The sequence below is a fragment of the Lepisosteus platostomus genome, chromosome 6 (assembly GCF_059453375.1).
Source record: "Lepisosteus platostomus isolate fLepPlt1 chromosome 6, fLepPlt1.hap1, whole genome shotgun sequence".
NCBI lineage: Eukaryota > Metazoa > Chordata > Actinopteri > Semionotiformes > Lepisosteidae > Lepisosteus > Lepisosteus platostomus.
The window spans coordinates 64,644,049-64,668,630 of record NC_142616.1 but is presented as its reverse complement, the minus strand read 5'-3'; the positions used below and the strand labels follow the sequence as shown (position 1 = coordinate 64,668,630).

Sequence of the window (24,582 nt, the reverse complement as noted above, 5' to 3'; positions counted from 1 at the left end):
GACCTTGAAATGACCGGCAGCAGAAAAAATCCGTGAACTCCGAGGCTGGGCTGTTGTCTGACTTTGATTTTTTTTCCCGCCAAATAAAAAAAAATCAAAAAGACATGATGCGTTCCAGTTAATAATAATGTATGATGATGATGATGATGATTATTATTATTATAGATGCATGTACAAAGTGATACACGAGTCTTTCATTCAATAGAAGAATGAAAGACTCGTGTATAGAAGTGAATTGTGAGTCAGACCTTTTCCAGGAGTGCTCTTTGTGAAAAAAATAACTCTATTTCGACACTGCTCCGCCCTCCACTGTATCTGGCAGAACCACACGAAGCGCTTAAAAACAAGGTGTGTAGCGCCACCTATGTCCCCAGAGAAATACTACAACGGGTAGCGACAAGGCGTCCACACGGCCAAGAAGATGCCTTTCTGAAGCATATTAGTGCCACCCAGAGTGAAATATGAATCTTCTTTGTACTAAACTATGGAATAAATGCAGACATCTGGTATTACTAACCAATGCTAATCCGCCTTTTACAATGAATCGACATTTCCTGCTCTTGGATGCTCTTAAGTCAAAGAGTTATGTACAAAAAGGTTTGTAAGATTAAATTAGGTGCTCTTATTATTTTTATTGAAAGAGGCATACTTAGAAAAAAAAAACTGTCATTATATTTTTGTTGTCTGCACCCTCTAACCCTTATAGACCAAAATGAGAAAGCAAAATGTTCCTAAATGTTAAATGAAATTGCTCGAGTACAAACTACTAATATGTTTGGTGAGGCATTAGAGAGATTATATTCTACACCTATTGGTAAATAAAATCTTGTTTAATAAATGAAATAGCAGATAAAAGCAACATTATTCTTACTCTCATCTCAGCTACGCCTTGCTTGTATTAATAATAAAGACAACTTATTTTATTTTCACCCAGCCTTTTTTTCTGGGCCAGGGAAACTGGAAAGAAATTTTGCCCACTCCCCCTCCCCCGTTCTCTCTATATATTTAAAATACGGGAATTAACATCACTTAGAGCTGTCATAGAGAGCGACTAAAAAAAAAAAGACGCTTTCAACACACACGGCATAATCCTTTTAAGAAGACAAGCGGAAACCGATGTGAAAACCTAGAAACACGGGCAGAAAGAAATTCAGATTTTGGTGTTGAGAACTCTGTAGTGATGACCGTCACCCGCATTCTGCAAAAATGCCAGCCCAGGGACAGGACAGTTTGACCCACGCCAGGCTGAACTACGTGCTGTGTCGCTGGGTCTGAGAAAGGTTAATGGGCAAACCCCCCCCCCAAAATGAGTGCATTTGCCCCCCTCGATACACAATAAGGGAGAGAGGGAGCAGGCAGCCGGAGCTACCCCGTCGGGGTGTGGCGGCGAGATCAGCTGGGGGCGGGCCTGACGTGGACATGTGGGCGGGGCCGGCGCCGGGGCTCCACCCCCCTCCCTCGCGCCCGGGCCTCGGGGACTGACAGGAAGCGCCCGTCGCCATTGGGCGCACGGCGTTGCTAGGGGCGTGGAAGCGACGTGTAAAAATGGGAGCCGTAGCCGAGCGGTTTTCGTGGACTACCTTGAAAATGCCGGAGAAGGAGACAATGCTGGAAGGGTTTTTTATTTTAACGCGACGAGGACTCTAAACCAGGCTTTGGGAGGAGAAGGAGGAGGAGGAGGGGACACACAAAAAAGCGAAAGAGAGAAAGACAGACAGTGTCATGCCGTGTTCTGGGCTTGTTCTCACCCACGTTGCTCCTTTTGTCTTCTGGGATTTCGGGCGCTTTTTGCTGAGGCGAGAAGAGATTTAAATACGTTTTTAAAATTGCGTGTCGGCGGAAGACAGGAAGACCAGCAGCTGCGGCTGAAACAGGGCTCCCCGCTCTCGGTGAAAAGGCTTACTGGAGGATAAGAAAAACCGGCCGTGGCGCAGAAAATTTTTATTTTGTTTCTGTTTTTTTTTTCCTCCATGAGACGTTTTCTTTTTCTTTGGAGGAAGGGAAACCTATTATTATATGTTGGGTTTTTCCTCCCCCTGAGTATTTAGCCTTTGGTATTGGGGGGGGAAAAAAAGGATTTTTTTTCCTCATTTTTCCGAGCCCGGTATGCACGTTTGAAACTCACATTTCCTCGTCGTTGTTAAGGTCGTGCCTTTGTTTAGGTTCATCTCGCCTTCAGCCGAGAATCCGTCTTTTTTGCGAGCTAGCCAACTATATGCAGTCTCCCTTCCAGATTTCGTGCAGCCCGTCTGAGACAATCGCGGAGGCCACTTGAGCAATAATGAATAATACAAGCTTTTTTTTTTTCTTCCTCTTAGCGCATCCCAACTGTGCACTTTCAGCAGCGTAGATGCGAAGCCGCTGATAGGAAATTAAATTGGAGGTGGCCAAAATATCACAGGGGCCGAGGAATTGGGGGAGGAATTGCATGGTATGCTATGTCCAGGTCGTCGTTTATTAGGAAATAAATACAATTTTGCCTTGGCTCGAACTGGATGTATACGGAATTGCTATAGTGATACCCATGCTAGCGAACTGCGTCAGTGCAACCCTGTGCTGCAGGTACTGTATTGCCATTGGAGAGCGAACATGTTCAAGCCGTTCTGGGTACATCCGAGATAAATGCTGAAATTATTAGCAGAAATGGAAACCGGGGGCGAATCCAGTACAGATCCCCCGTTGGGACTTAAATTCCCATCTGTTCCCGGTTCCGAATGTGAACTTCACATGCATATTTATGAAACCAGCAGTGACAGTAATGTTAGTAACATGGACACTACTGCAGTGCCGAGAGGTGGAAGCGATCCCAGCGCCTACCCTCCGTCAAACTACCAGCGCAGCGCCCATCAGAGGTTCATCAGGCGAAGTTTGTGGTTCTCCGACTCCGACGAGCAGGCGTTTGACCCCCCGGAGGGCGAGAGCCGGTGCAAGGTCCTGAACATCAACTTGCGCACCATTGTGGGCCGGACGCTGGGCGCCCGGGGGGCCCTGCCGGAGGGCCCCAGCACCGAGGGCCAGGGCGCCCGCAAGGACAGCGCCACGGAGAGCGCCAGCGCGGACGAGGAGAGGGAGAAAGGCGAAGCCGGGCACAAGCGCGTCGCCCCGGCCCCGTGTGAGGACGCCAGGGGCCCGGGCAAGGCGGCCAGCGACGAGACCGAGGAGGAGGCCGAGATGAAAGCGGTCTCCACGTCCCCCGGGGGCCGCTTCCTCAAGTTTGACATCGAGCTGGGGAGGGGGTCTTTCAAGACGGTCTACAAGGGGCTGGACACGGACACCTGGGTGGAGGTGGCTTGGTGTGAACTTCAGGTAACAGTCTAGTTCTCCCTCGATGGGGAGTGTGGGGTTTGCGCATTTGGGTTTTTAGATTTCATGCCACTTGTGCCATTTCATGGCCGTGATGCGGTAAAACCGCGATTGATACGCTTCTAAAGTCATAAATGAGCAGCCCAGGAAATCAGGAGCTCCTCAGTTGTTGAAGCGGTCCGATTCGGGCATGCAGAGGTAAAATGCAGTATTGTAGCTGCTGCCCGTAGCATGGGCATTACGTTTAGCGTGTTGCTGTGGTTTTCAAAGGCAGAAGAGGGCTTTACAAATATGTTGAAGGCTATGCATATCCGGCGATGTCGGTGTCGGATTTCAAGTGTCAAGTTCGCATTTGTATTTCAGGAATGATCAACTGCAAGAAGTGAATGAATTTGACCTTTGGCATGTTCATGAATCTGTAAGGTGCTGAGCATTTGTAATGGTGTATGCGGATGGTCGAGTTCTCAGCTGTTCAAGTCTTTGAATCATATCTGCAATGTCATTTTAATAGTAATACTCTTGTTATGCGCCTATGACACATTTACACATATACATTTTGTTCATGGTTCTGTGAGGATGTCTTACAGATCCTAGTACAGAACATATCTAATTAATGTAACTTGCAACATTGTAGGGAAAAGAATACACCTGAAGGAAGTGCTATACTGCTGTAGCTAAATTTGCTGTTTAACCATCAAGCAGGTGGCAGCATCCCACCTAGGCTTTGAACACGCGACCCTCCGCTCTGGAGTTCAGAGTTGAGCTGATAGTTCTGTTAAGTACTTCATGGTACAGCTGGGTGCAGCTTTCCATGGCCTGCTTCTCCTTGTCTAACCTAAAACCTAATTCAGTGTGTTGGGATCCTGACTGTGCCCAATAAAACCATAAGCTGAGATACTTTGGTACTGTGCCTTGAATAAATCTTTGTGACATATAAAAAGATCAAACTTCAATGTTGCTTCGCTCTAAAGCCAATTGGGTTATTTACCCTTTTCGGCCCTTGAGTTTATCAGAGGAATGACTGGCTTTTTCACAGAAATTCTGTTCAGGTTAACTAAATCTTCATAACTACAGTTTGATTGGCAAATAATTGTCCATTGGCAACTTGCTGCAAGTCTGCAGCACCTAATCACTGGACTTAATATGCAAATAATGGGCATACATGTTGATATCTCACATTGGTACCTTTCATACTGACCCATTTTAATTCTTTCCCATTGCAAATCAGTTTTAGAACCCATGACCATTGTCCTCGATTTAATGATCATGTTGCATAAATGTCGCTGAAAGGGATTTTAAGACAATAGGTTGTGCTGCTGTGAACTAGGCAGTTGCTGTGGATTCATTTCAATAGCAATATTGAAAGGAAGGATTCAGAACTGTGTATACAGGGATCAATTAAAATATTTGTTCAGCTGGGCTACTGTTGTCTGATTGGGCATGGTATTTAATTTTGATTTTGGTTTAATGTTTTATTTAACCCGATAAGCAAACAGAGAACAAACTCTCATTCACAAGAATGGGCTAGAGGCAGTATCTATTTATACAGCATAGTTTTTACTGGAGCAATGTAAGTAAGATGCTGTACTGGAGGCTGGAACAGTAGCTTCCCATCTGGGATTTGAACCCACAGCTCTCCAATGTGGACTCCAGATCTGTAACCATTACTCCACACTGCTGTCACAGGGGGATATGTGTGAGACGTGGTGATCACCATTCTGTGTTATTGATGCCGGAGAGGACACTATTTTCTCAGAAAGGGGTTCACGGATAAAGAGAATGTGTGAGAAACCCTTGTATCCAACACTTGTGATTCTGAATTCTTTCCTGAAATGTTCACGAAGAGTGCTGTGTTATCAGCGATGTATAACAAAATACACTGTCATCCTTAAACTGAAACACTGTAGATTGCCTAAGAAGCATCAAGGTTTAGATCTGTGTTTCCACTGCTGAATAGATCCCTAAATTGTCAGTCTGTCCACCGTAATCTGTGATTCCACTTGACATAGTTTGCACACAGTAAGAAAGATTAAATGATTTAGGATTTTTTTTGGCCTTTTATACTGTTATATACTGTGTAGTATAGACAATTGTGTAGTACTGAGTGACTGTTTTGGTTTGTATTTTTTTAGTTAATCCAACTATTGTTTTTTAAAATGTAGAAAAGAGCAACTTTATTCTAATCCAATTCAATCTTTACTTGACTACTCAATGTTTTGAGAGATTCCTCTGTGAACCTGAATAAAAGCTTTTTACTTCAGCAGTTTCTCTGCTTAGGTTAAATCCATGACATTCTAAAATTGCACAATGTACATATTTTAATTTACATTTCATAAACATTTTGATGTGCAGATGAGAACATCTGTCACTTTAGACTGATTGGCTTTGGGGGAAAAAGCATATACGTCTGAAGAGGAGGAGTTGGTATTCATCAATGCTGGAAAGAAAGTGCCTTTTACAGTCTATAAACGTAGAATTCACTGAGTTTTTGAAATGTGCATGCTGTTCTGTCCACCACAAAGTATTTTATATTGCTCTGTGAGATACTAAAGTCACACATGCTGCAGTCTTTATAATGCTGTATCAGTTTTACCAACACAGTTTTTAATACAGGGTTTAGCGTTTCTGTTTCTCGCTTGAAGAAAGAAAACTTTTCTCCTTTTATTTTAATGAGGTAGTCTCATTGGTCCACTGTCACATGAGTCTTCAGCCTAGAAGTGCTAATCTGGCATTGCTTTTCAAAACCATTGCTTTTGTCTGTGCTCTAAAACAGATGGGATGTATCTGTGTTGGGCTATAGATCCTAATCCTGTAAAATTCCTGTAGAAGCCTTTTCCAACATCGTTACACTAGTATTACCCGAGGATGTTTAATGTTTGAAAAATTGTCCTTAGAATTTGTTGCAATCAATGTGGTTGTAACAGAACGCTAAGTAGTAGAACACAGGTTTTCTTGTAAATTTCCTTTCAGTGGTTCTGCTAATGTTGCTTAATGTATTTGAAGAAATCATGGGTACAAATCTATTGGTGACCATGTTACCATATTTGTTTTGATCCTGAATTAACATAAAAACAATTTAATGTAAAGATAGTGTTCTGGAAATAATGGAATTGTGGCTTTTAAAAGGCTTTCATCTTAAGAAGTATTAATTTCTACATTTTTTAATGGAGTATGGGACTCATTTTATTTTATTGGGGTTTCAAATGTCAAATTCTGTATCGTTGTGTATATAGTTGCAATGAACAGCATGCTGTTTTATCTTGCATAAAGAATTCTTCTCTGAAGATAATATCAGGTGTTCCATTACAGAACATGTGATGATAAAGTCCCAGTCTTACAACTGAGAACATTATCTTCATGCTTCCTAAAATGTTTTTCAGTACTTGTAAGCCACTAGTATGGTTGGTTTCAGTTAAGATACTTCTTTACAGTATCGGAGGAAAGAAAAAATCTGCCAGTCTACCTTTCATAAAAAAATACTAGGTTTACAGTAAAATTAGCATTTCAATAGGATCAGATTATTTCCTTTTGACATCACTAGCAAAATGCCATTTTTAAAGATACTTAAAAAAAGTCTTGTTTTATCAGGGTCTGAGGCATGATGCAGAATTTTGCAGGTAACAACTTCAAACACTGTTCAGGGCAGCAGAATCCTTTTGATAATATGTCGTCTAGACGTAGTGTATTCTAAATGAGGTATAGTTAGTGATCTGGTTGAATTTGAATGCTGTGTATGAAGCAGCAGGATTTATCAGCATTCCTTCCTTGCGGTTCATATCATTCAATGACTGTTTTACATCGGGTGGATTTGATGGACTATAGATACAGTACATGCACAAGCCCATCCTGTTTGGTTTTGTTTACATTTTCAATTGGTAATTTCCAAATACCTTGTGGAAACTGAGGTACATTTGTTTTTGTCATTGTTGTTCTGTCTTTGTGTGGAATGAACACAATTAAGAATCGGTGATTGTAGCATTGTATGTGATTTTTGGATATAAAAAGCAGTATGGAGTTTCTTCGATTACTTTAATATTTTGAGTCTAGCACTGGGAGGAAGTTGTTTTGAAATATTAAACAATGTGCTAAATTATATGTATGTTGCAATTGCCTTTTGGGCTGTATACAATAATTGATGTGTACAGAAATACGTTTGGTATGTAACTTAATGGAAAATTGGTGCTTATTAGATTTGTGGTGCTTTCTATACTACTAATTTACTTCTATCTTTTGTCACAGCAGGAAATATTTCATTCTGTTCACATGAACCCAAGTAAAAATTTATCAGCTCGACAGTACTTCATATAACTGATCAAAGCTGCCTGTAAAAGATTTAGTGCCATTGTATTTATTTATAGTCTGGTATCATGATCAAAAATACTTATGTTGTCATTTTTCAGTTAGGCAATGAATTTGTTTTAAGTCATAAAAATGTCTTCACCTACAGTGTTTTCTAGAAATTATATCCCTCAGTGATCTTAAACTGTACCATCCATATTTTGAATAGTTAAGATTTTATATACATTGAACAGCTCACAAAAGTGTGGCAGTTCTAAGATCCAAAGGCTATTTGTAAGTATACCACTAAAGAAAGACCACACTGATTCTAGAAATTGTTAATGTCTTTATTTTAAAGTCTGTAAATGTTACAGATAATGCCTTTGATTTACAACAGAGCCCTTTTAAAGTGTGTGGCTGTCCTGTTTGTAGAGTTTCATGGTTTCCTTTGTCCATAGTAAAAATAGCAAACTGATTTATGCCAACACTTTAGCGTGTTGTAAAAGAATAGCATTCTTGTCTGTGGCCTTTTTATACCATAAGCTCCTAATCAGAGAGTGCATTGACTGCCGGTTGCAGAAGTATGAAATGCCACCTTGTTGAGTTTTCACCGAGCTTCATCAGGCACTTGCAGTGTACTCAAATGAACTGTCCCTAACAGCAGTTCTTTCAAATGAACCACCGTTCAAAAGCGGTCAGCTGGAAGTAGAGATGTCCTTATAATGACACTTGTAAAGATGACTATTTTGCATATGTACTGGGCACCTCCTCTTTCTTATACTGGAAATCTTTACTGTAGATTAAATATTTCTTATGGTACCTTTATTATGAGATGGATGAAGTGCAGCAGTGTATCATAACTTTCTGGTGCTTACGCAGCAGTGCAGTGAGTGATGCATCCTCCACTTATTTACTTTGACATAGTTGCATATATAAACATTTTTATTGGTCAGTCATTTAAGCCATCCATTAAAGGAAAAAAAAAACTTCTTGCATGTAGTGTTATATGTGTAAAGGCAGTGTGGCACTCATACTTTTTGGTTAGCTTGTGGTAACGATTCAGACAGTGAGTCAGTCTTTGTATCACATATCTATCTGCAGAAGCATGTCATTTGTAATGGCAAAATTCCTCGGTGTAATGGTAGGTGTTGTATTTTAATATCCTGAATTTAATTATACATTCAAATCATGATGTATCCAATCCTGTAATTGTCATCATTCTTTCCCTTTGGCAGTGTTGCTTCTAAGTGCTTACCAGTGGGTCAAATTAAATTTTGACAATTTTGATTTAAAGTCAGAGCAATGAAAAGTAGGCTCAAATGATCCAAAGAAGACACTTTTAATATATGGTTTGGTGTGGAAGTGAATCCTTCATCACTGTCATAACCCAATTGCTCACCTGCTTGAAATGTGCTCTATACAATTTGTTTGATGCAAGACTGAACTTGCTTTAAAAAATACCCTTTTAAAAGGACCACAGATCAATTTTATACCTACTTTGAAATTAAACAGATCTTTTTTTTGTCAGATATACCTTCAGCACTGCTACTGTCCCGTCAAAAGTATTCTGTATGAATATTTGGGACCAACATGGTCAATTAAACCCTTAACTTGTGTGAAACCCATCTTTATTTAAAAGCTGATTCTATAGTAAATGTAGAGAATAGTGACTCATGCATGTACCTGAAAACCTGCTTACTCAAGACACAAAGGGGCCAGCACTGGAGGTCAGGAGGCCTTAGCTGCTGTATATTCCCTGTCTCAGCTCCCTGACAGAAATAAATGAATTGAAGACGGGTGTTCTGCATAGATACTGAAGGCTTGGAGATGTCTTCATAGTAAGGTTTTTTTTGTAGATGTGGGCAGCAGACTATGCAATCATAACAGAGCTGCAAAACCTAGAAATCAGCTAATGGTTTAAGACCATATCCTGCTAAGCAAAAGCCACACTACAGCTGTGAGCTGGGTGCAGCAGTGTTTTTTTTTTTCCTATTGTACCCATTACCAAAAGAGGGGAAGCTGAGTAGCCTATGTTTGCAGTTAATATAGGATTGATGTTTAGTAAATCATCCAGAGAACAAGCGTTTAGGCTAAATTATGATTCCTCCACCTGACCAATGAGTCATTTGCCACTCAAAATGATGGCTGCTTTGCTGCTTTTAATAAATGTCAGGTTAGCATGTGTAGGTAATGTGTATATATACAAACATCAGATAAATTGCCTAGAACGTCAGTAGATCTGAGTGTTTATTAATGTATTGTAGGTTTTCCCCTAACAACAGTGTCTAAATTAAAACTGTCATGCTGAGTTATTTTTTCCACCGCAAGTACAGTTTCTTTAGAGCTTCAGAACGTTCTCTGAAACTCCATTAGCCTCTCATTTAGATTGATCAGGTCTTTGGCATTCATTTAGACTGTGCATCTATGACTGGTTCATTCTAGACATCTTCCAGTGTAAATGTTCCTAATTTATCTTTCAGTGCTTTGAAGATTGGAAGTATGTTCTGCATAAACCTGAGAAATACGGTGTACACATTAGGTGAAGGACAACGTCACTGTCTCACAGAAGAGGACACGACAATTTATTGTGCCACTTTAGTGCAGGAATCCATTTGCAGTAGATGTGCATGCAAGTACAAAATTTATCATATGGTACTAAGTAACAATGACTTCATTTACTGGAAGCTCACAATACAGGAAGGGTCATTTTATTTCTACTCTTTTTCAACTTTGATTTCTTGAACATTGATTATACTTTTTAGCTTTTGAAACTGTAAACTCTGCAGTGACTAAATATCCCTGCGATGTTGCCTTGTTATGCAAAGTGCTTTTCAGAGCGGTTTGTGTCTGCACATGTATTTATATAGGAGTTGAAAACTGACCTGAAGTGTGTGCTTATCCTTTGAGCCCAAAAATATATGTAAGTAAAGTAATTGGCATATATACGTCCCCAGTTCTCAGAAGTTTGGCACCCACCTCCAAAAAAACTTGAATCAGACTTGATATGCCATTTTCGTTTGTAGTCCTATGTGGACTAAATAAATGCCTCATAAAAAAATCTGAATTATATATAAATCTTCTCACAGAAGAAGCAGTAAAGTTGTCTTTGCATTCATCTGTTCCCAGAAAGGCCCTTGCCCGCTTACATATTGTGCTCTGTGATCACAGGCTCAAGTTTTGGTTATGTTACTAGCCCAGTGTGGGGTGGGATTAGTTAGCAAGCAGGGCTCTCTTGGCTGCCCATGACACAGTGACCCCTGTGGCCTCCTTGGAGCTTGCAGTGCTGTGGATAGAAGTGAGATGCATCTGTCACTTAGCATTCATTGTCCAGTACAGGACTGTGTTGAATATGACATGTTGAAAGACAAGTGGCTCAAAGGTGTGCAAATCAGAGGAGTCTGCTTACACGTCCTCATTCCCCTGCCTGCAGTTGCTGGGATCATAGCTGTGAACCAGATGTGCAAAACGTGCCATTGGCTGTTCCAAATTAGTTGGGTAAAATGAAAAATTTATCAATTTTAAAATTAGAAAAAGAAGAAAATTGTTGTATATATTCATAACCATATTATATTGCATTGGATGTAAAGACTATTATGTATGCAAATCAAGACACTAAAATAGCATTTCATACCTGACGTTGCACATATAATTTAATGTCTGAGAAGTGGAAATTGTTGCTGTTCATTATACAATCCAGTACTTTACAGCTGCGCATGGAATGTGTGAATGAATTCTTTGTACTGTCTGAAAATTGTCTATAAAATATTTAACAATATTTGGTAGGATTTTATAGAAGACTTGGCTGTGAACCATTAGCCATTAGTCGGGGAGAAGGCTTAGCGTGAGGTGAACGAAAAGCCTTTCTGAATGATAGCATTGTTGAAAAAATAAATTTGGTGAGAATGGGTTCAACGTCATGGAGTATTTTGAAGCCCATGTGCTCGCTTGCAGGGGGATATTTTTCAGCTCGGGAGATTTCAAGGGTCTACCTTTTCAGCTGATGAAGTGGATTATTTGGAATTAGTTTCAATAAAAGAGCTCCTTTCACTCCCACTCATGATTTACAGTGCTTGGTCTCCAGGGCATTAAATGTGCTGACTAGACCTTGTCCCAGTATTCCCATGTCTTGGGAACACTGTTTTGCTGCTGTATAAGATAAATCAAGGGTCAGTCTGGGATAAAAATGGACCAGCTCTGCAGGTTTGATTTTGGGTGTCTTGATTAGAGAGCCGTCACTGATGGAAGACCAATGTAAAGACACACTTAAAGGTACATTACAGCACAGAGAGGAGAGCTAAGTGCATTTTAACATGTTTCTTAGTATTGTGATACATCTTGCAGTCATGCAATACAAATTTCCTTTGGTTCAAATATACTTAATTCGTCATTTGAGCTTTAATGTGCATTGTTTTATAATAGTGTTTTACTGTGTATATTAATGAAGTTCTAAAAATATTAAACTGCTCTGCAATGCTGGCATTGTGTCTGATGTTTGAAAAGTACAGATCATCCAGAAAGTGGAAAGGAATAAAACTTTGCATCTGAAGGGCAGTGAAATGCAGTTACTGATAATATCTTAGTGAGGCAAAGGAGCCTCTGAGATATTGCTCTAGCGGTGATTGTGCAGCAAAAGATTAATTTTAACCTGAAAAGTAATACGTGATGCTGTGAAAACGGAATACACTGTGCCCCACGTGGCCATGCTAAAGGTTTTATTTTCTCATTCAGCTTGCATTACATAAACGCCAGAGGCATGTTTTATATTAGATTACATGCTGCTGAATGTTGATCTGTGTATGTGGTGGAAATCTGATCTGAATCCTGGGGTGGTGGAGATACAAATGTATGTAAGGCCTGCATGCTGAAGGCTGAAGTCGCTTCTCACTGAACCTAGATTTACTGATTACATTTTTTAAATTCTTTGGGTAAATTTCGGTACTTTTTCTTTCATTTCTTTTTTTTATATTTCAGTTAAGGAATACACTTGCTATTTTTAAAAAAAAATGTTCAGGCCAGTAAATCACTGAGAATTTGGAATGTACAGACTGAAGAGGCCTGACTGCATAAGTACTCGTCTTTTGAAAATAACTTATGAACTCATGAACGAATACAATTGAAGTGACATGTCTGTATGTTTTTGTACTATGTCGGCTGATAATAACATAAAGAAGGGAAAAGGTAAAGTCTCTTAGGACCATGTTTTTGTTTTCTAAAATAGTGCTACTGGTGTGTTTAGAAATTCTTCATTTCCCATTTAATAGGAAAGAAGCTTAGGGTCATAGATTCTAACTGGGCCCAGAACATTCCAGGTTGTCAGGAATTTGTTTTAAAACCATCGGTTGTCCTTGCAGAATTGCAGTAGGAGTGCGATAGAGATGTGCAAGAGGGTTAAATGCGGAGTCTTACCCTTCTGATTGATTAGACTTAAACCAGGGAGGTCCCGGGTTCAAGTGTGGTAATCGCCCCATTCTTAATTAAAGACTGTCCTTCCATGTTATGCTGTTATTTTATAGGTACTGTATAACTGGTGAGCTGTAATAGAAGCCTTTACTAAGTATCTTGACCTTCTAGGTGAGTATGATAACATGAACATGAAACAAGGCAGTAATTGTTACAGAGCACTTGAAAAAGGTGACTAATTAAAATAGGATGTGGTTTGTATTGTTAAGCCAAAACAGACTGAATAGTAGGGAGACTGGAATTGGGCAGAGGTTTCAGAAATGTTTCTAATTCTTTTTTCAAATGCCTTTTAATGTGGCACATGCTGCCCTATTAAAGTTCGCTGTCTACCTAAATCTACAGCGGCAGCAGTAATCTGTGCACTGTTCAGTATGGTATTATAAAACATATAGTGAACTGTCTGCTTTTTCACTGTATTCTTAGGGTATTGGTGATGTTCTAGTCTTGTTTTAATGTTTTATTGTACCTCCCAGTATGATTCGAAATTGCTAGAGGCATATCATGAATGTGCTTCCAAATTTAAGATTGTTTTTTTTATTATTTCTGTGTGATTTATAACTTCATGTTTAGCAATTTGTACTGTGTGAGTTTGTCGATCATCACCTATGACTGTATAACTCTGCTAGAGTGCCTTTACAGTTTCACAGTGCATGTATAGATTAAATGCATATACTGTAGAAAGAATGATGAAACATGAGAGCTTTAATACTTTGTAGAATACATTTTTTGCACATATGAAAGGACAGTGAAAACAACAATTTACTTGGCCTTTTTGTAGAGTGTATAATACTTATTCAGGTATAAGTATACCTGATATTTTGTGAAGAATGATTCTGTGTGTAAATATAGAATAATATTATATAATAGGAATAAGACTTAATATGAAATAAGATATTCTGGAATCATGGCTCATAAAATTGTGATACCACTTTATTCATGTTCATCAAATGATCTGGACATCAAATCTCTGAAATGTTTAGCATAAATCTAATATTTAGGTTTCAGTTTGTTCTGTTTACCGATTACATTTGGTCAAATATAGGCAATGGTGATTAAGGTTGTACGCAATTTAAGGGTGCTATAAGCTAATTTTTTCATCAAAATGTTTTTTTTGTACTGGTGAAATTTAATTATGTGTATATCAAATAGTTTAATATTCAGTATTTTTCTTTTGTTGGTAAATTAAAATGAAATGGGAAAACTCGCTTTCCTTTATTGCAGCCATTTGTATTTTTCAGCCTGAGATTGCAGCAGATTAGTGACTCTAGAGAGATGCTTTAATATTTCCATTTTGGTACATAGTGCATTCATAAATGTCCCAAACTGGGGAGCTATTAATCCGTTGTGGGAAACCTCAAAATTCTTATGGATATACAGTACTGTGCTTGCTATAGCAATGCATAAGTTATTTTCAGTTGACAGAAGGATGTTTTCACATTTTTTAGGCCTTTTTGTAGAACAAATCACCCTTTTAGTATGTGGCAGTTCAACATATCTTGCATAAGCATGTAGTACATTGGTTCTCATATTCTTGTCCTGTTTTTCAGCATTAATAAGTTAAAAATACACAGAGCGCTTGTTTTGAGTTTCTATGAGCATGCCTTTAGAAACAAGTTTCTTTTCATTTTAGTTCTTAAATAATTTTTATTAATATAATTCAAGTACGTGGCTGCGTCAGCATGCGCTGGTTGCAGAGGAACACGTAAAGGTTTATTCCATACTGAATATTCAGCATGGAGTATACCTTTACTTGTTTCCTTTTATTTATGTGGTATTCTTTGACTTCAGACTGTTTTTCTATGAAGACACACTAAATAATAACATGCGTGTCTAACTTCGTACTGCTGTATGTTACACATTGTTCACGGTTAAAATGACACGTCTGTTTTTAAGAAATGGTCATAACACCCATTCCCTTTTTGCTTTGGAAAAAACTCAAAATCATTAGTCACTTGCTGCCTCAACAGAATAGTGTTTGCAAATTTTTTTGGGTTTGTGCTGTGTAATGGAAATGTAATGTTTTGTTGTAAATTCTGCAGGTAATTTTGAGAACTGTTTAAAAAAAATCCCTTCTGACAAAAGGAGAGAGGACTATTTGTTAAAAGCCTGGAACAGCAAACCTGTCTCCCTGTCAGTTATCTTTGAGCTTCATTCAGCTGTCTACAAAGGCTTTTTAGTCTGTGCCTTAGGAAAGTCCATGACCAATGGACTAAAATGCAGTCCTAGGCGTTCTACGTAACAAAAAGCCTCAAATAGCTCTGGAAAGGCCTGAAAGCTTTGAGGTTGTTCAGCATGACACAGAATGTCTTTCGAGAGCTTTCTCTTTAGCATTACTTCTGGCCAGTCACAGACACTGTAGATGTCCTAGACCCTGAATTACACGGGTTTTAAGGTTTAATGTTTAAAATGTGTGCCAGCGCAGTGCAATGTGTCTTGAGGTTTAACAGAGAATTTGAGATTTAAGTGCATGTGTATACCACAGTATAGATTCTTTTACTTATCATATTAACCTTTGAGTCTCATAAGTACAATGCGCACATAGCCAGTGTGCCGTGATATTGCACAAGAGGAGAATATATTTCCCATGGAATTGCATGTCCCATTACAAATATGTCTTGTAGATGGGTCATTAAGACTTACTTATACTTTAATTTACCAATGCTCAGTAAAAAAATTCTTATACCATCTTCAGCATGAAATCGGCCATTGTTCAGCAACTTGAATACTGTAAAATGACATTTTTCTGGTGTGCTGCAAGTCATACAGGATCTGTAGAAAATTCAATGAAAAATAAGTATGCTTGTGGCATACAGCTTCTTGCTTTTATTATTAATTTCCCATCAAGAATGTTTACTGCTTGGATGTGGCGATTTAGCCCAAGTGTTTTTATAAGAGAGACTGTCTTGTTTTCCTTGTTATGGTTTTTTGTTTTCCTTTAAAACTTTAAAGAATAAAAGTATGGCTTGATTCATTGTTGCAGTGTCTAATGAGGTTTAGCTTGCAAGTGTGGCTTTGATGTTGCTGGTTTAGGTCATGTCCTCTTCTCTACCATTAAAAAGATGTAGAACTGGAGAGCACCAATGCATTTTTTCCAGTACAGTGCTGTTTTATTCTTAATATTGCATTTCTGTAAAATCACTTTTGTCTCTGGCAATAGAGCATTTTACATTTATGATAACCTTTATACCCTTTTTTGTTTTACAAAAACACATTCCTCTGAAACAAACCAGGCATATTTTAGAAATATCCTTGCATATTATTTTGTTAGTTGAGCCAATGCAAGAAGGAAATTGGCAAAAGAAAAAAAGAAGCAGAAATAAGAGATGGAAGTTTGCTTGCAGTTCAATCTGATCTTTTATGCAGATGACATTTATCAAAACTCAGCATCGAAAACCTACTGGGCATCTGTTAAGCCATCCTCACTGAGATCAGACAGCAAGCTTGTATGGTTAAAAATGGTAACATCTGGGAATCCTACTGAGCTGGAAGCAACAAACTGCTGCTATAGTCCATTTCTTGTGCATTTACTGTAAAAATACTAAATATGGTGTAGGACACTCCTGTACTTTAACTGTTGAGGTGGTAGATTTTGCTTTGATGAATATTGAATGCAGTGTTTTAGGATGTTTTTCAGGTTTTCCAAGAGGTTAATTGGTTTGACTGTATTCCGAATTGATGGTTGTTTTGATGAAAAGCCTGAAGAAACAACAGTGCAAAGTCCTGTTGAAATCCACTGGAGCCAAAGCTTGCTCTAATAGAGTTAGATATTTAACTGAAGTGGAGTTCATGGAGTGTAGCACTGATTATACATTGCATCTTGCTAATGTCACAATCCATTTTCTAAACTGGGTGTCTGATAAAAGGCCATAGTGTACAAAGAACTTGAGATTTTATCAACCTGTGCTTCTCAATAGGGATGTTCTTAAAGGTGCATTAGGGCACTAATATATGATGTATTTTACATGGGTTATATAGTTATCTGGCAAGAATGACCATATATAATGGGCACATTAAAGTAAAATGGTAAAGTACTAAATAAGAACATAAAGGGCTACTTAATATATAGGACTTAATAAAGTGAGTTCAAATTATGACTACAGCAGTGTTAGTATTTTTATGAGAATGGTTTACAATTGTTATAGAAACAACATTAATACATTTGCATGCATACATGCATAAATGCCAGTTCATTACATATTATGAGGCCTGTATTGTCATGACATTCTGATTGAATGTGTTGCTGTTGGGTGAAATTAATCCATGTTGGTACTGCTGATATCTTGTATTAACCATTTTACGTGACTGACAATGTAATAGTGAATTATCTTTACTGATCAGACGTTTACATAAAACAGCATTACTTTAAAGGACTGTTGGTCTTGCAAGTTATAATGCGTAACTATGGTCCTCTAGCTATTACCAGGAGCATTGAAAGATTTCCATAGGAAAACTATAAAGCATTGTATATGGATTTATTTCATGACTGCTTTTGTTAGATCTAAATATTAATAAAACTGATACTGTATCTCAGAAGGTTATATTCCCATTCTTCTGCCTTAATGCATTAGTTTAAGTAAAGCAGACCAGCTTCTTGTCTTCCAAGAGCTGATCCATACAGTTCAGTAGACTTGTGGAATACAGTACAGTATGCATAATAGATTCATGGTAGTGCTGCATTATTTATAAGGTGTGCTTCTGAGGAGTGCTGTAAAAGCTCCCTTAAAGACTACAGTATACTGTTAGCAGTTTTAATGAATGCTGCTCTTCAGAAAAGGCTCTTTTGCAGAGTTACTATATTTAGCCTAACATTAATTAAAAGCAATTTATTTCCGTGACAAGATTGTTTCATATTATTTACAATTTCTTTTTCATATCTACTTGAAGTGTGTGTTGGGTTTTTATACAGTGACGTCTGTGAGTTTAGAGATGACTGTAGCAGAGCATGTAAGGCAATAGAGATAATGGCTGTCCTGTAGTCAGCAAATTTCAACATTGATGCAATTACAGCAGGGTGACTGCAGTGATGTATTGACGGAGGTACCCCTTTACCACCTTTGGAACCCTGAACTGATTATGACTTTTTTTTTCCACCCACAGCAGCAAGTTTTGATGTAAACCATTTTTTGGTATCCCAGGGCTCAACAATGCCAAATCTGTATTTTAGCTTTAGTATTTCCTAGGCTAGTTTAGAACAGGGTCTCAGAGTCAAATCCTGGTGTCTTCTGATTTTTACTCCACATTGAGTAGTCAGTTATACAGTTACCCGGATTACTTTCATAGTTACACATGTGTAAGGTCTTTTACAACTGCTTACGCAAAATTTTAATTTAAAGAATGTTACCCATCAGTGACTTCAGAGTGTGTTTAGAAATCTTACAGTTATAAAGTTCAATACTTAGACCAACTATATTGCAGAGTTCAGATAGAACAAAAACTAAAAGACTCAATTAAGCATTCCAGGAACTGAGTTCAAGATCCCAGATTTATAATTTAAAAACAGCATACTAAACATAGTGCAGAGATTACATAGTCCATATTTTCAGGAATACCGTGCACGTATAGAAATGTGTTTGCTGAACATCTGTTTCCTGTTCTTCCTTGTTCTTACAGGATAGAAAACTCTCAAAGGTAGAGAGGCAGAGATTCAAAGAAGAGGCAGAAATGCTGAAGGGCTTGCAGCATCCCAACATTGTCCGGTTTTACGACTCCTGGGAATCTTCACTGAAAGGAAAAAAGTGCATAGTGTTGGTTACTGAACTGATGACATCAGGGACATTAAAAACGTGAGTACTGAAGGCCTGATATTCAGTTTGAAAGGAGAGCTGTCAGTGTTCGTCTTCATTTACTTTTCAACATGACTGATTTTCATGAACATGAATATCTCATTTTTTTTCTTTGTAGGTACTTGAAGAGGTTTAAAGTGATGAAACCCAAGGTTTTGCGAAGTTGGTGTCGGCAGATTTTAAAAGGCTTGCATTTTCTACATACCAGGACACCCCCCATCATTCACCGAGATTTAAAATGTGACAATATATTCATTACTGGACCCACTGGATCTGTAAAAATTGGTGATCTTGGGCTTGCTACGTTAAAAAGAGCTTCTTTTGCCAAAAGCGTCATAGGTAATTAATAAGCAGTTCTGTGCTGTCATCTTTATTGGTTGGATGTGATATTTATGTACAGACAAATGAGTTGAAAGTGTTGTTGAAGGTGATGATTATTAACATAAAACTGGCAGTGTCCTGTGTAGAGCCCTTAGAAAATGGACAGCTCCATCTGTGGTATTCACAATATCGGGTTTCATAATGTCCCATCACCACTTCTGTGCATCAATACAAGCACAAGGCTTTCATCCCGTTTTATTCTATTTCATTTTACATTACTTATTATGTCATTAACACAGCAATTAAGTTGCAAACCAGCCGTTTTTGCCAAACTGCCGAAATCTTCTAACAGTAATACCCGTGTTAACATTTCTGTAAGATAACCTTCTTTATTCCTTAAACATCAAATAAAATCTGCTCAACTTCAGTTTCTTCCAAACCTGGCTTAAAGTGCTTTTCAGTCTTTTTTGTAAGTCCTGGTACATATACAGGTGAAAACGTATACCTATAAGTTACCTTTAATTAAAAACACTATTGCAACTTGCTGATGTTAGCTTTGCAATGTTTAACTTTCAATTTCAAATGGGGATTTTAAGAAAAGAACTATACCAGGTTCAAAGTAATATTTGGAATGTTATGAAAGCATTCACCTCATATTTTGTCTTTATGAGGTCTCGGGGAGTCTTTTGACATTTTTTGTTCATTTGTAGGTACTCCTGAATTTATGGCCCCTGAAATGTATGAGGAACACTATGATGAATCAGTGGATGTGTATGCCTTTGGAATGTGCATGCTGGAAATGGCTACCTCAGAATACCCTTACTCAGAGTGTCAAAATGCTGCCCAGATTTACCGCAAAGTCACAAGTGTAAGTTAAAATAACCTTCTGGTATAGTAACACCATATTATGGCATATGTTATGCATTAAACTTAATACTAATGTGTATTTAGACATAGCCCTCCCATCTCCTTTTTTGGTAATATCTGTATACAGGTCTTCTAATGTTGTAGCAGAAAGATACAATATTGATGTTTTTGCCAAAGCCTGGATGCCAGTTTTCATGATCAGAGATTAGAAATGGTTTCCATATAAACCTATCCACAGCTTTTCTTTTTGTAGGGGGTGACATAGGTTTAATTTGTGAAATTTTCAATGGGCCTTGTTATACATCCATTTTTATTAGTGACATTTATGACAATTATGTCGGTTTCCTGTCCTGTAATGTCACTAATACAAACATGTTTTTGTATACACAGCTGCTTTTTGTTTTGATCAGTATAATCTGAAATCATGCCAGAAAACCATTACCATGGCTTAAAGAATGGTATATGCCAATTTTAGGGAAAAAAAAACTTACTGGCGTTAAAGACACATCCTGGATCACTTAATTTCCCTAGAATCTATAGTACAGTATAGAGTCCTGTGTGAGGGTTATGCAATTTGAATCTTCAGTCATTAGTTCATTCTGACCTGTTGGGCTGCTATTCTGTTTACTAGTGCAGTGGCTCTCCTGCTAGCAAAACTGCATCAAGAGTGGCTCCGTGTCACTGACTGACATGAATTCTCAAAGGCGTTGTCTTCTGGGACAGAGTGACCTTTTACGGTCTGTTTGTCCAAGCTCTGGAGTGGCAGGAAGAGGGAGCAAGGTCCCAGTGCTTTTGTGTTAGGCTGTATGTGTATTCAGGAAACGGAAAGCACATCCTCCGTTTTCATTGTCATACCTTGGCTACTGTAGTTTGTGTTTTCAACTGGTTTTGTTAAGAGCTCTGTGTACAGCTGTCCACATCCCATCAAAATTAGTTTGCAGTCAATATTTTCATATGTAACAGTTTCATGTTTATATGTAAGTCGCAGGTCAGTGCTTTGTTCTTGCACCACAGTAATCTACAGTACATGCACCACAACCCTAGTTCTTTTTCTTTAATTTTTCTGTAATTCGTTAACTTATTCTGGAAAACTACACACAACGTGCTAAAAAAGCACTTGGATTTGAAAGCTGTTTCAACACTTTGTCCCAAGAGAGAATTTAGTGTATTTCAGTGTAATGTAAAAAGTGCCTAGTCATTACTTAGTCAAACTGTTACAGATCATATCTATTCTAACAGTACTTGTGTACTTATTGAGGGTTTTGTGAAATTTGCCACCGTTCTTTTTTTTTTCTGCTGTTAGTGTGTTGTGTTCATAGGGACCCAGGGCAAAGAGATTTGAGGACTGATCTGAAATGAGCAGCACAAACAGGAGCACGCATTTTGTAACTAGTATATGTTTAACATGTGTTTTTAACAGCACCTGCCCCCTCTGAGGATTTCTGCCTAATTATGCCTCCTGATAGAAGAGAATTATTATTTGGAAAGGTTTACAGGGCCATGCAGAATCCTCTTTAAGATTTTGATATTTCCAATTAAGAGAGAAATTTAGAATTTAACTCTTGTCTGCTTTATGTGGATATCTTGCGTCTTTTCTGGAGAAGGAAAGGTCAGCTGAATGAGAATGAGAAAAAGACTTGCATTTAAATCGCAGATTTTAACATGTTGGGGCATTTTGAACAACCTTGAGAATATGCTTTTTCTTCTGAATGTTTACAAAAACTGATATATAGCCCATTCTTAATTATATTTTAAGTTATGATTTGCGTAGAATCAGTCATGCTCATTTGTTTGTTACCTGTGCTGTAAGGCTAGAATCTTCCATGAGGGTGAGAGAGTGAATCATCTGTTTTAAAAAAATCAGCATATCTCTTTGCTCTTCATGTATTGAATCTGAAAACTTGAACAGAAAATGTCAGGATTATTATTTTTCTAGTTAGTATACAATGGCAGAGATTGGTATTTTTCCAGTCAGTTTTATGACCCAGAAAAAAAAAACGTAATTTGACTAAAAAATAAAAATTAAAGCGCAATATATTTTTGATTGTAGAATGTCATGCTACACCTAAGTGATTCACTTTCTAGTATTATGCTCTTTTAAAGTTAATATATGACTGTATATTAAGATTCCACCTTTTAAATTTCTGTGAATTAAATCTAGGTCATAACTAAATATATTTAATCAAATGTCATGTTTAATATATGGATAAGTGTTCTATTTATAGTATTCAACAGAAAAACAGCTTTAACATGGAGGTATTTACCTTTATTTTGGCCTTCCATATCCTGTTAACGTCTTGGAATTGTCTGTTTCCCTAAAGGGTGTGAAACCAGCAAGCTACAACAAGGTTACAGATCCAGAAATCAAGGAAATTATCGGAGAATGTATCTGCCAAAAAAAGGAGGAAAGGTCAGTTCCAGACTTGACAAAGAACAAACACCTCTTTCATTTTCCATAATTCATTGCTATGCCTTTGACTGCAAGCTTGACAAAACCTTAGAAATCTGTATTCTCATCTTTAAAATTGTTTTAAACCTTGCAAATGTTAATTATAAGCATAAATTTGCTTCAATGTGTTAGATTGAAACCTTCATTTTATTACATTTATTCTCAGAACATTTTAAGACTTTAAATTAATAAAACAAAGACCAGCGTTTAAGGTTAATTAAAATTCATAAAAGAAAAGGCTTTGGCCAGCAGAAACCTGTAGCTTTTGTAACTGTGAAAGAATCAGTCTAGCACGTACAATTTGGAATTTGTGAATTATTTTTTTTTAAAAAACTGCGTGAAGAAAATCCATCCCTTATCACATACAGGGACCCACTGTCGAGGCCTCTTTTGCCAAACCTCTCGAATGTCCGCAGTGTGGAAATCTGCACTAGAAGCAACTTCTCTGCAATCATGTAACAAAATAGTCGGTTGTAGGTGAAGGGTGGATTTAGTTATCCGTTGCTTTCTCGTTGAAAAAAATGCCGAAAGAACTTCGACTCTAAACGGACGCCTGCTCATCTGTGAAGCATAGACCAGTTAAAGTGAAACAACAGATTTTGTAGGTTAATACTACAGCCTTTATTATTATTGTTAAAATGGCTCATTGTGAACTGACCCTTTAAACAGCCTGTACCGTGTGTCATATGAAGAGGACAGTGGCCTTTCTTTTTTTCCACACTGACCTCGGTAATACACCTGCAATTCTTTGTTTTTCAGGTATTCCATAAAGGATCTCCTTAATCATGCCTTCTTCGCTGAGGACACTGGGGTGAGGGTGGAACTTGCTGAGGAAGATGATGGCAAGAAGTCTTCGATTGCTTTGAAGCTGTGGGTCGAAGATCCGAAGAAGCTGAAAGGGAAATACAAAGACAATGGAGCCATTGAGTTTAGTTATGACTTGGAGAAGGAGGTCCCTGAGGATGTTGCTCAGGAAATGGTGAGCCAACTTAACCCAGCTTGTATCACTGTCAAATAAATAGGACTTTCCCTTCCCATAATACAGAATGGGAAAATACATATTAAAGTTGACTGTTGTAGTCTTTGTATTTAACATAGTTTAGGTGGTATTAATAATATAAACTAAATCCTTTATATCCCAGTTTCATTATTTTTTTAAAATTAATTTACAGCTCTCTGTAAAACATGCCAGAACAACTGGGATCTACTTTCTGATCTAAAAAGCAAGAATGCACTTCAGTCCAGATTTAGGTTTTTGTAGATTGTATTGCAGATTTCTGAATTCCATAAAGCATTTTCATGTTTTCTTTACAGGTTATAACGCATCCTAAATCAAAAGATAAAACTATTTTTGGAGTTCCGTAGCTTATTTTTCACTGGCTGTCAGATGCATCACTAGATGTTTTGATTATTAAGGGAGGTCAAGCAAAATAATGGTATATTGTATTATTAAGGTAAAAGAGAGATGGCATTTTTTTATCATAGTGCTAAAAGGGATAGTATTCTAGTGTACTCCTCTTTAAGTTAAGTTTTTTCAGTAATTGCATCTGAAATATATTGTCTTTTACATCTGAATTTGTGGGTAATGAAATGGAGATGGAAACTGCTCTTGGGCAAAATGCCACAAAGTCTTTCAACAGAAGGCAGAAGCTCTGTCAAGGTACCTCCCACATCCTTGGACAGACCCTTCATTCATGGGCCTCCAGCTTGAGTGCCGCAGTGCTGAACTGACTGTTTTATTTTTTCTTATTTCCTCTGGGAACTACTTTTACTTATCAGCTGTGATGTATTTGAACTTTAGCTTCTGAGGTATGCCAAGTGAGAATACACAAGACATCCTTCATCATGTACTCTACACTACTTGTGAGAACAATTTGCACAGGAAAATGAAGTATGCATTAAGTTGAAGTTAAATTAAGATGATCAGGTAACCAATACTAGATGGTGCTTCTTGCTTCTGCTTTAAGCCATTTTTATTTTATGCGCAATGCTTACTTAGACTATTCTAAAGTACATTGATTTGCCAGGAGTAGGTCCTTACAACAGTAGGATGTTAATAAAAAAGTGATGCCTACAGTATTGCACCAAAGTTTAAATTCCTCTGTAATCTGGTACTGTATA

The 24,582-nt window shown here is 37.9% G+C and overlaps 1 protein-coding gene across 13 annotated transcripts in view; it reads left to right on the top strand.

Moving 5' to 3' along the window:
- Positions 1 to 1,483: 1,483 nt before the first annotated feature.
- The window catches only part of LOC148662130 (serine/threonine-protein kinase WNK2-like), a 48,718-nt gene continuing 25,619 nt past the window's right edge, over positions 1,484 to 24,582 (top strand). For 8 of the 13 annotated variants that reach the window (XM_088636925.1, XM_088636924.1, XM_088636920.1 and 5 more), the window contains exons 1-6: positions 1,484 to 3,306; positions 18,652 to 18,824; positions 18,943 to 19,163; positions 19,856 to 20,013; positions 22,334 to 22,422; positions 23,221 to 23,440. In XM_088636925.1, the coding sequence (XP_088493051.1) occupies positions 2,623 to 3,306; positions 18,652 to 18,824; positions 18,943 to 19,163; positions 19,856 to 20,013; positions 22,334 to 22,422; positions 23,221 to 23,440 (1,545 nt within the window). In that variant the 5' untranslated portion in view covers positions 1,484 to 2,622. The remainder of the gene's footprint in view (positions 3,307 to 18,651; positions 18,825 to 18,942; positions 19,164 to 19,855; positions 20,014 to 22,333; positions 22,423 to 23,220; positions 23,441 to 24,582) is intronic. The other 5 variants (XM_088636921.1, XM_088636919.1, XM_088636918.1 and 2 more) reach the window with 2 other exon arrangements.